This window comes from Delphinus delphis, chromosome 6 (assembly GCF_949987515.2).
Source record: "Delphinus delphis chromosome 6, mDelDel1.2, whole genome shotgun sequence".
Classification (NCBI taxonomy): Eukaryota; Metazoa; Chordata; class Mammalia; order Artiodactyla; family Delphinidae; genus Delphinus; species Delphinus delphis.
The window spans coordinates 33,139,047-33,148,753 of record NC_082688.1 but is presented as its reverse complement, the minus strand read 5'-3'; the positions used below and the strand labels follow the sequence as shown (position 1 = coordinate 33,148,753).

The 9,707-nt window shown below is 48.1% G+C and overlaps 1 protein-coding gene across 1 annotated transcript in view; it reads right to left on the bottom strand.

The window, feature by feature from the left end:
* Window positions 1-3,502: 3,502 nt before the first annotated feature.
* Window positions 3,503-9,707, bottom strand: part of ANKS6 (ankyrin repeat and sterile alpha motif domain containing 6) — a 54,046-nt gene continuing 47,841 nt past the window's right edge. The window contains exons 15-16 of the mRNA XM_060013365.1: window positions 7,337-7,433; window positions 3,503-5,589 (exon numbers count right to left, since the gene is read on the bottom strand). Coding sequence (XP_059869348.1) covers window positions 5,588-5,589; window positions 7,337-7,433 — 99 coding nt within the window. The 3' untranslated portion in view covers window positions 3,503-5,587. The remainder of the gene's footprint in view (window positions 5,590-7,336; window positions 7,434-9,707) is intronic.

Sequence of the window (9,707 nt, the reverse complement as noted above, 5' to 3'; positions counted from 1 at the left end):
CAGCCATAAAAAAGAATGAAATAATGCCATTTCCAGCAACATGGATGGGCCTAGAGATTATCATACTAAGTGAAGGAAACCAGACAAATACCATATGATACTCATTATATGTGGAATCTAAAATATGATACAAATGAACTTATTTACAAAACAGACTCACAGACATAGAAACTTATGGTTACCAAAGAGGAAAGGGGGAAGGAGGGATAAATTAGGAGTTTGGGACTAGCAGATACAAATTACTATGTATAAAACACATAAACAACAAGGTCCTACTGTATAGCACAGGGGACTATATTCAATATCTTGTAATAAGCTATAACAGAAAAAGAATATGAAAAAGAATAACTGAATCAATTTGCTGTACACAGAAAATAATACAATATTGTAAATCAACTGTACTTCAAATAAACAAACGAACAAACAAATAAAGCGGAGTGCAATGCCCATAGGCCTCCGGTTATAAGCTTAGTTGAAAGTTCAAGAAACTTGGAAAGCCCACTGGAAATGTCAGCAGGGAGGGTTTTTCCGGGTGGGAAATTTCTGCCAGGCAAGGGCTCCTTAGGGCCACAGTCCCAGGCTCTGTGCATCCTGGAACCCCCACAGGACTCTGGGGAAAGCTATATTTGATCTTAAAGCTCAAGAGATGTAAAAACATCAGTGTGTTACATTATGTATATCAAATTATACTCACTGATAATGACTTTTGTTTAAAAGTCAATTGTTTAAATTTAAATTGTCAAAATTGTTTTAACAATTGTTTAAAAATAAAAATAAAACTTTTAAGTAAAAAAAAACAAAAAACAAAAAAAAGTGATCCAAGAATGCGAAGTGGATCAAAGTAGAGACAGCTATTCCACAGGTCTAAAGAACACAGTCTGCATCTTGTGCTTTTTTCTCCAATTCTTTCTTTGTTCTAAATTCTTCCTTATACAATTGTGGGTTGTAAACTGAGTTACGTGTGTTAAATTCATTGCTATGCAATAAACACATCTTTTCCGTCATTCTTTCATTTGGCCGGTGCATCCCTGGCCCTGTCTTAGGTCCATAACCTAGCTCCTCTAACTGCTACCAGCTCAGGGTTCATTAACGCGGCTGCGTTAATGAGTTGCGGCCCCAGCAGAGCACAACGTCCCCCTGCATTGCAGCTGGTGAGGAAGAGCTCATGTGGCCCTGACCCTCAAGGAACGGGGAGAGGGAATGAGCAATTAGAATCGGCTGTTGCCCCAAGACACTTATCCTTGACTCGCATTATCTCAGTTAACCCTTGTCCTGCCCTGGGAGCCAGGATTGTTATCACCCCAGTGGATCATAAGCTCCACAAAGGCAGGGGCTTTGATTTGCCCTCTGGGCATCCCCAGTGCCCCATCAGCGGCTGTCTGCTGAATGAGTGCGTCAACCCTCGCTCCGTGCGACGTGGGACGTGCGACGGCGAGAAACAGAGTTCGCTTACCTGAGGAAGCTGTCACCATGCACACGGCTTCCCCGCGAGCCTGCGGCTCCAAGGTCGCCTGACGGACATTCCCTCGGAGGATTCTGTCTGACTCAGGCTCTCGGCGGCCACTGTCCCTCATGAGGAGTTAGTAAAATCAGTTTGCCCTGAGGCCCCCTCACGGATGAAGTCAAGCTACAGAACCTGAGGGAACATTAGTGTGAAGTCTCCAGTTCTAGGTCCTTCTTTATGGCTGAAGTTCCTCTCCACACACGCACAGCCTTAAACTTAACAAAGCGCTGGCTCACAGGCCGGGTTCCCCAGGGGCAGACTGTGCGTGGCCACTGCCTGCAGCACGTGGTTTAGGCACTGGTCTCGGGAGGGACACCTGTGGCACGGCAGGGAAAGCGTGACTGGGCGGACGGAGGCTGGGGCCGTCTCACCGGAAGCGCAGGGGCTGGTGGGAGAAGTGGGCGGAAGTGGGCGTCGATGGGGCTGGGGCCCACCCCTCGGTGGAGCGAGAGTCGAGGCCAACGCGGAAGCGCTTCTGAAAACCCTCGTCTATGACCCAAAGGGAGTGTTTCTTATTGTGAGGAAATTGAAGACAATTATTCTGCTGAAAGAGCTTCGAGCAAGTGAAGTGGAGAAGCCCCCAGCCCCGTGGAGAGAGGAAATGAGAGCCAGAGGAGTAGCTGGAGGGCCGGGAGCACGTGGTGCCTCAGGGAGCGTTCCCACCTTCCTAAGGGGCTTGCCTCCCGCAGAGCCAGGACAAGGGTGGCCCCACCTCATTCCTGAGCATTTTCTGTGTGGGGCTCTGGTTGAGACTGGCAGCCCATCTAGACCCCTCTGATGAAGGGGACAGAAAGGTGTGTGTACATACACGTGTCGGGGGGAGGGGGGAGGGAGAGCAAGACCCTACAATGGTGATGTATCCTTCACCTTGAAGGACAAAGTGGAGAAGGTGAACACTGACAAAAGGGTGGAAGACCAGCCAGGTCTTGAGCTCCCCTTTTCTTCCTTCTTTTAAAATTATAGCAAAAAATATATAAAACTTACCATTTTACCCACTTTAAAGTGTGGCCTGGCATTAAGCACATCCACAATGTTGTACCACCATCACCATTATCTAGTTCCAGAAGTTTTTCATGACCCCAAAAGGAAATCGCCTACCCATTAAGCATGGCTCCCCATTTCCTCAATCCCCAAATCTCAGCTTTCCATCCCTATGGATTGGCCATTTCATATAAATGGAATCACATAATACGTGGTCTTTCGTGTCTGGCTTCTTTCACTTAGCACAATGTTTTCAAGTTTCATCCATGTTGTAGTGTGGATCGCTACTTCCATGGCTGAACAATATTCCGCTGTGTGGATAATCCCAAATTTTGTTTATCCATTCATCTGTTGATGGCCATCTGGATTATTACCACCTGTGGCTGTTGTGAATTGTGCTGTTATGAATATCTGCATACAAGTTTTTAGTTGAATACCTATTTTCAATTCTTTTGGGTATATTACCTAGGAGTAGAGTTGCTGGGTCGTATGGTATTTCGATGTTTAACTTACTGAGGAACCACTCCCCCTTCTTTTTATAGATTTTCACAGACTCAGAAGGCTGGAAAGGACCTCAAAAGTGACCTAGAGCAATGTTTCTCAGACTTTTGGATTTCACACATCCGTGAAACTAAAACCACCACTACCACCACCCTCGCCCTTCAAAGTAATAGGGATTTGTGTCAGGATCAAGGCCAGCCTCATAAAATGAGTATATTTAGTGTCAGGTAAACTCATTGCCTTGTACTTGTTTTTCTCCTATCACCTCCACCATTGGGTCATTTGGGAACCACTTGCCTGGTCCAATCTTCATCTAAAGTCTGAGTTCCCCTCTCCAGCTGCCCTGGGCTTGACCAGCCTCTGGGGCTCAGCTGGGGGATGTTCTCCCTTCTAGGTAGCCCTGGTCCCTGGAATGTTCTTCCTCATGGAGTGCTGGCCCTATTCCCATGGTCTCCCCAGTATCTTTGCTCCCCACAGACCTTGGCCTCATTCCACCTGTTTTGGGCCTGGGACCCATGCTACTTTCTGCTTCCTGAATGCTCTATAGGGCTGAGCACAGCCAACATGAGACACTGAGAGCAGAAGAGGTGGAGATGAGGGAGCCCCAGACTTGTAAAGACTCTCAGCAGAAACAAAGAGAATCTCCAAGCCATATATGTATAGTATTATGGTATTTCATAAACACCTCCCCACCAAAAAAAAAAAAAAAAAATTGTGAACAAGCCATACAGACTAACAAGGTTTTATTTGTTTTATGTTGGCTAGGCTTATCCCAATTCAACATTTCTCTCTGTGCTGAAAGGCAGCAAGACAGCATGGAGAGACTTGACAGGTGAGGCCTGCATTCAAATCGACCATCGCCTGTTACAAGGTGACCTTGGTGAGGTTGATATCTGTGTGCCACACTCACCAAATTGGTAGAAAGGGGATTTTAAGGCTGCCTCACAAGATTATCATGAAGGAGGTGAGGCAACAGAAGCGCCCAGCACACCATAGGCACTTGCTCCATAACAATTCTCATTGGAAGAAATCTGAGCAGCATTTTATACCTCCGATGAGCAAAAACAAAGTGAGAACACAAACTCACCATTATTTAATATACATTTGGCAAACAAAAGTCCTTCAAAGAATCAAATCCCTGTATGGAAAAACAATAAAATAGTAACAAAAAGAAGTGTTGGATGGTAAGGAACATGGAAACACAGTAGAGCTGAAACAAAACAGCACCTTGGTCTCTTATCAAAGGATCCAGTGGCACTGCTGAGGCCAAACCCTACCCCGGCCACCTGGACAGTGGGAACGAGGTCTCCCGGAAGAGGATGGCCATGCCCTGTGTCTATGAGCCCTAGGGAGGCAGCTCCAACAGGAACTAAGACTCATGGGGGCTGGCTCAACCCACTGGGTAGGGAGGGCCCTGAGGAGGGGCCCTGGGTGGTCCCCACCTTAGGAAAGAAGTTGAAGAGGGGACTCACCACCCACCTCCCCCAGGAAGGAGATTCAGTCCCTGGCCAGTCCTTCAGAATTTGGTATCGACTTTGTCAGGGAAAGCATCAGGTCTCCTTACATGCTGAACAGGATCTGTTGGTTAATGAGACATGATCACCTTGCCTGAACAAAGCACAGATGGTGCTTCACACCTTCAGTCTGGGCTGCAGAATCTTCCCAGGAAGGGTCCCAAGCCCTCAAAAGGTGCTTTCTTGGAAGGTCAGCGTAGATGTTCACAGCTATCTAGCCCGGGACTGGCCTGCACGGCACGGTCCTTAGGCAGCTCTGAGGCAAGAGCAAACTGGAGGGGTTTCCTGCTTCCTCTCTGCCCCCTGGATCAGCCCCTGTGATCAGGCTGGAAGGCCTCCCTTCTTTCTGTCCACCTTGCTGGGAATCCCAGTGACACAAACACCAGAGTCAGCCACAACTGGAGGGTGGGGATTCAACAACAACCCTCACTTCCTCGGGGCTCCGATACCAGCAGAGCCACCTAAGCTGCTGCCACCTCTGGCTGGAGGCTGCTGCTTCTGGCCTTGCCCACGCAGCCCTGGCTACATCAGGGCAAGTGGGAGGCGGGGTGGGGCAGGGGAGAAACAGAGTATTTCAAACAGGCAAGCATCGTGGAGATTTCTCCCATCTGCAGAGCTCCACATGGTGTGAAAAGGGCTTTCACCTTCATCTGCTCCTCAGCGCCTTGGGGAGCGCTACCCCCTTGTAACTGAAAGGGAAACTGAGGTCCAAGGAATGTTAGAAATATGTTACCCATTAAGAAGTGGCTGAGCCAAAACCCAGTGCTAGGACCGACTATAGATTCAGTGCTCTTCCACAGTCTCTGAAGATATGAGTACATTAAAACAGCGAGAATGCCTGGTGCCTCTAGCCCCGGGAGTCTATAGGAATTGGTGGCAAAAGCATGGGCTCAGAGCCCACTAGATCCGGTTCTCAGCCAGCTCTACTCCTTCCGGGCTGGGGAACTGGCATGCAGCTCCAGTCCTCTGTGTCTGTTTCCCCAGCGTGCAGGATGAGGTTAAACCATGCCAGCCTCCAGGCTTCTGGTGAGGACAGATGACACTGGGTTCCAGCTGCTGCACACAGAAGGTGCTCAATGACTGTGTCTCCTTAAAAAAGGTTGGGATGCGAGGAACATTTATAAAGGTGTCTGTCAGTGATGGCTAAAACAAAACCTCTTCTCTCCAGTCATGTGGGAAGCTGGCTTTTATGGGCAGGAAGATGGGAGGATGAAGGAGGAACAGCATCCGCTGGATCAACGGACAGAGGGAGAACACGATGAGGCTCCAGGCAACATGGTCAGGACTCCCTCTAGAAGCCAGCAGAGGGTGAATGGGCACTCATGGCGGGGGAGGGAGAGGTGAGAGGCCACATCTCCCAAGGAGACCAGCATGCGGCCAGGCAGAGCTCACGGTAAAGATGAGAACTCTGCAAAGGCTGCTATCCATTGCGCATGTCCCACGGACCAAGTGCTTGACGCACGCTGGCTCTAAGCGCCAACTTACCCGTCCCTGGCCACACAGCTGGCTAGCTGCAGGGCTGAACCAGAACTCTGAGCCTGAGTCCAGAGCACACGCTTTCTCCACTCTTCCGTGCTGCCCCTCGAGACTGGGACCACCATTCCTTTCTTCTCTTGCTGTCCAGGTCCTCAAGAGTGGGGACTGGCTCTGACTCATCTCTGCACCCCCAGCACCCAGCGGTGCTGGTCGAATGAATTACGCACTTGAAAACATTTCAGAAACCTACTGGACTCAAAAGTCAGAGTCCTTTTCATAGAATATGACACAGTAGAAAACTACACAGGCTGATTCCCTTCTGAGGAATGTAGCCTTAGAAGAAATTCTAAATTCTTCACTTCTTTGCCTAGAAAATGTGAGTATCCAAGTCCTTCTACAATGTAATGTATTAGGGTCTTCTGCTCCCACTCAAAGTGGAAAAGCCCTACTGTGATATGGGGTGAGCAGCGTGGAATATCAGAGCATTGTCTTGCCTGACGACAGACAAGGAAACTGAAGGCCAGGAAGGAAAAGGGATCCCTCAAGATCACACCTTGGGCCTTGCCATTTTTCCTACATAAAAGGCTGCCTTTGCAAGAAAGAAGTACGCATTCAACATATACATCCTGAACAGCTGTTGTACGCTATCTGCAGCAGGTGCAGTGAAGTGCTAGAGCAGAGTTATCACACGGAGCAGTAAGGGCCCCAGAGGCTGGAGGAGTTAGTTCTATGTAAGGGAGTTGAGAAAGGCTTCATGTGATAGGTGACTTGGACCATTAGGGAGAAGTTAGAAGTTCTAAGGGAAGATGTGGAAGAGTGGCTAACCTTCTGCCAAAATATGTGCTCCCCCATCTAAGTACAGAGCTGTTGCTGTGAAGCCACTACCTGAACAACGACTACACGTGGGGCCACGTGACTATGAGCGGCCGATGGAACGTGAGGAGTTAAGAGCAAAGCAGTAAAGAAATGGCTGTGCCTTCTTCACCATCCCCTTCCCCTCTGCCAGCCAGAAACAAAGCCTCTGAGGCCCCAGGAATGGCAGAGCCACAGATGAAAGGAGCTGGGTCCCTGAATCACCGTGTGCTTCTGCCGAGCGGATGCAGCCATACTGGATTGTATGGGAGAGTAAGTCTCTACAGTGTTGGAGTTTGTTACAGCAACAAGCATCACCAACTACTACAGAAGGGAAGGGAAGACAGGTGTTCCAGGCAGAAGGACTAAGGCACAGCGGTGTGACAAAAACATAGTGTGTTTCAGGGAAGGGGGAAGGTCTGATGGTGGCTGGAGCACCGGCCACGTGAAGGGGGTACTGAGATTCAGCAAGCTCACGCTGGTCACCACAGGAAGGAAGGTCACGTACAGGGATTGTTTCCAGGGGCCCTGGTGTTGCTGGCGCTGCTCTCGAAGGAAGAGTGGAAGTTGTGAATGGTTTCCTGTAAAATTTGTCTCTCGCGTCCCTGTGGAGGAAATTGAAAACAGACACAGAAAGTCTTGTTAAATCTTTTAACCATTAATTCAATTGACACAGTGCTGTTAACGTTTGACTCATACTTGAAAAACCCATGGGCATCTTGGGGAAAACAAATTACCTAATTGAAAGAGTACTGAGTTTAATAAAAACATCCTGAGTCAGAATCTCCCCCAGCACCCACAAACACAACATGCCAGGCCTGGAGAGGCCCCCAAGATGCAGGGGTCCAATTTCCCAGATGAGGAAGGGCAGCAGAACCCAGGGAGCAAGAATGACTTGCCCTGGGTCACTCGGCCCGGAAGGGACGTCTCCTACCCTGCCCTGTGCATCTTTCCAGCCCTCGTATCTCCAGGGACTTCAGAGGGAGCTGAACTTTCTGATACAGAGTGAGAGTTTGAACTGCCTTTACTCCCCCTTGTCCAAAAGATGACAGATTCGTTTTCACAGTGATTCACTTCTCACCCCATCCTTGCAGACCCCCCTCCTAGTTGCTGCTCTTTACACACATATTTTGAGATGGGAAAAGAAGGGGGATGTGGATGTTTTTTTAAGCCCAAAGAACATCTTCACTGAATACGTAGGCGAGAGGCAGTGATATATAGAGGTGAAGAACAGAGACTGGAATCACACAGCCTGGGTTCAAATCCCAACCCTCCCATTTACTAGCTGGGTGACCTTGAGCAAGACACTTCATCTCTCTGGGCCTTAATTTCCTCATCTATAAAACGAGGATGATAATTGTACCTCAGATGGTTGCTGCTGACATTGGGCTGTGGGTGGGCAGCAGGAGGCCAGCATATCCTGACCTCAGAGAACAGCAGTGTAGATTAAACATATATATATATATATATATATATATTTTTTTTTTTTTTTTTTTTTTTTGCGGTACGCAGGCCTCTCACTGTTGTGGCCCCTCCCGTTGCAGAGCACAGGCTCCGGACGCGCACGCAGGCTTAGCGGCCATGGCTCACGGGCCCAGCCGCTCCGCGGCATGTGGGATCCTCCCAGACCAGGGCATGAACCCATGTCCCCTGCATCGCAGGCGGACTCTCAACCACTGCGCCACCAGGGAAGCCCTAAACATATATTTTTTAAACTAAGAAATAAATGTGGTCAAAATGTAAAGCAAATTAAAACTGAATAATCTCTGGCAGATTGTTTTCTGCCAAGAGTGGAAAAAAAATAAGAAACTCCACCGAATGAGCCTAGACTTTAAACTTTCTCTTCCTTTATTGCATGGACTGCCCTTTCCAGATCCCCAAGCAGAGACCTCTAGTGCTGACGAGGCCTCCTGGACACTTGGGAGGGCAGAAGAGTCTCCCTTCACACAATCCTTCCAGGTCATCCTTCCAAGACAGCTGGGAAAGTGCCATCAGGATTCCATCAACACACACCTAAAGGCAGCAGGGAAGAGGACAGAGCATTGGAGGTGGGGAGGTGGAGTCAGAGGACCCCGAATCCCTAACCCACTACTCACTCTGTCCCAGGCATGACCCCATGCTGCTGAGTTTCTGTATCTGTAAAAGGGAGATGGTATCACATGCTGGGGCTGTGATGAGGCTCAACCTGAGATAATGAACGGGGTGACACTGTGCAAACTGCAGAGGGCTAAAAAATAAATAGAGGGAATGACAACCATGTCATTATTAGACACCACCTTAGCCTTAATTGCCTGAGAAATGAGGTCAGGGCGAGACAGGGTTCCAGCACACTATGCTTCCTAACCTCAGGAGGGAGCCACAGATGATGAAAACCATAATCACTCCCTGCATCCACACCTGATTGAAGATGATAATGATAACTGCCCTTTAAAAACCCCCAAGTTTCAAAGGACCTGCCTGATAATTCTCAAAAGGAGAAAAAGCAAATGGCCATTAAAAGTAGAAAAAATGTTCAGTCTATCTAGTAGTTAAAGAAATACAAACCAACACAAAGCATACTTCTCGGCCTATCAAATTAATAAAAATTAAAAAGCAAATTGGTAGTACCCAATGCTGGCAAGGGTGACACTGGAACTTATAACCACAGCTGGTGGGGGTGTTCACTGGCTCCTGCTGGAAGGTATTTCAGGACAAAGTACCATATACCTTGACTTAGACTCTGACTCCATAATTTCACTTTTTTTAGATGTCTATTCTGAGGAGATAATTAGAAAGCCTTATACACGAAGTTGCTCACTGTAGCACTATTTATAGAAAGTTTGAATATCTACATATCCAACAAGTAGGGATTAAAAAAAAATAATTTTAGTACATCCTTG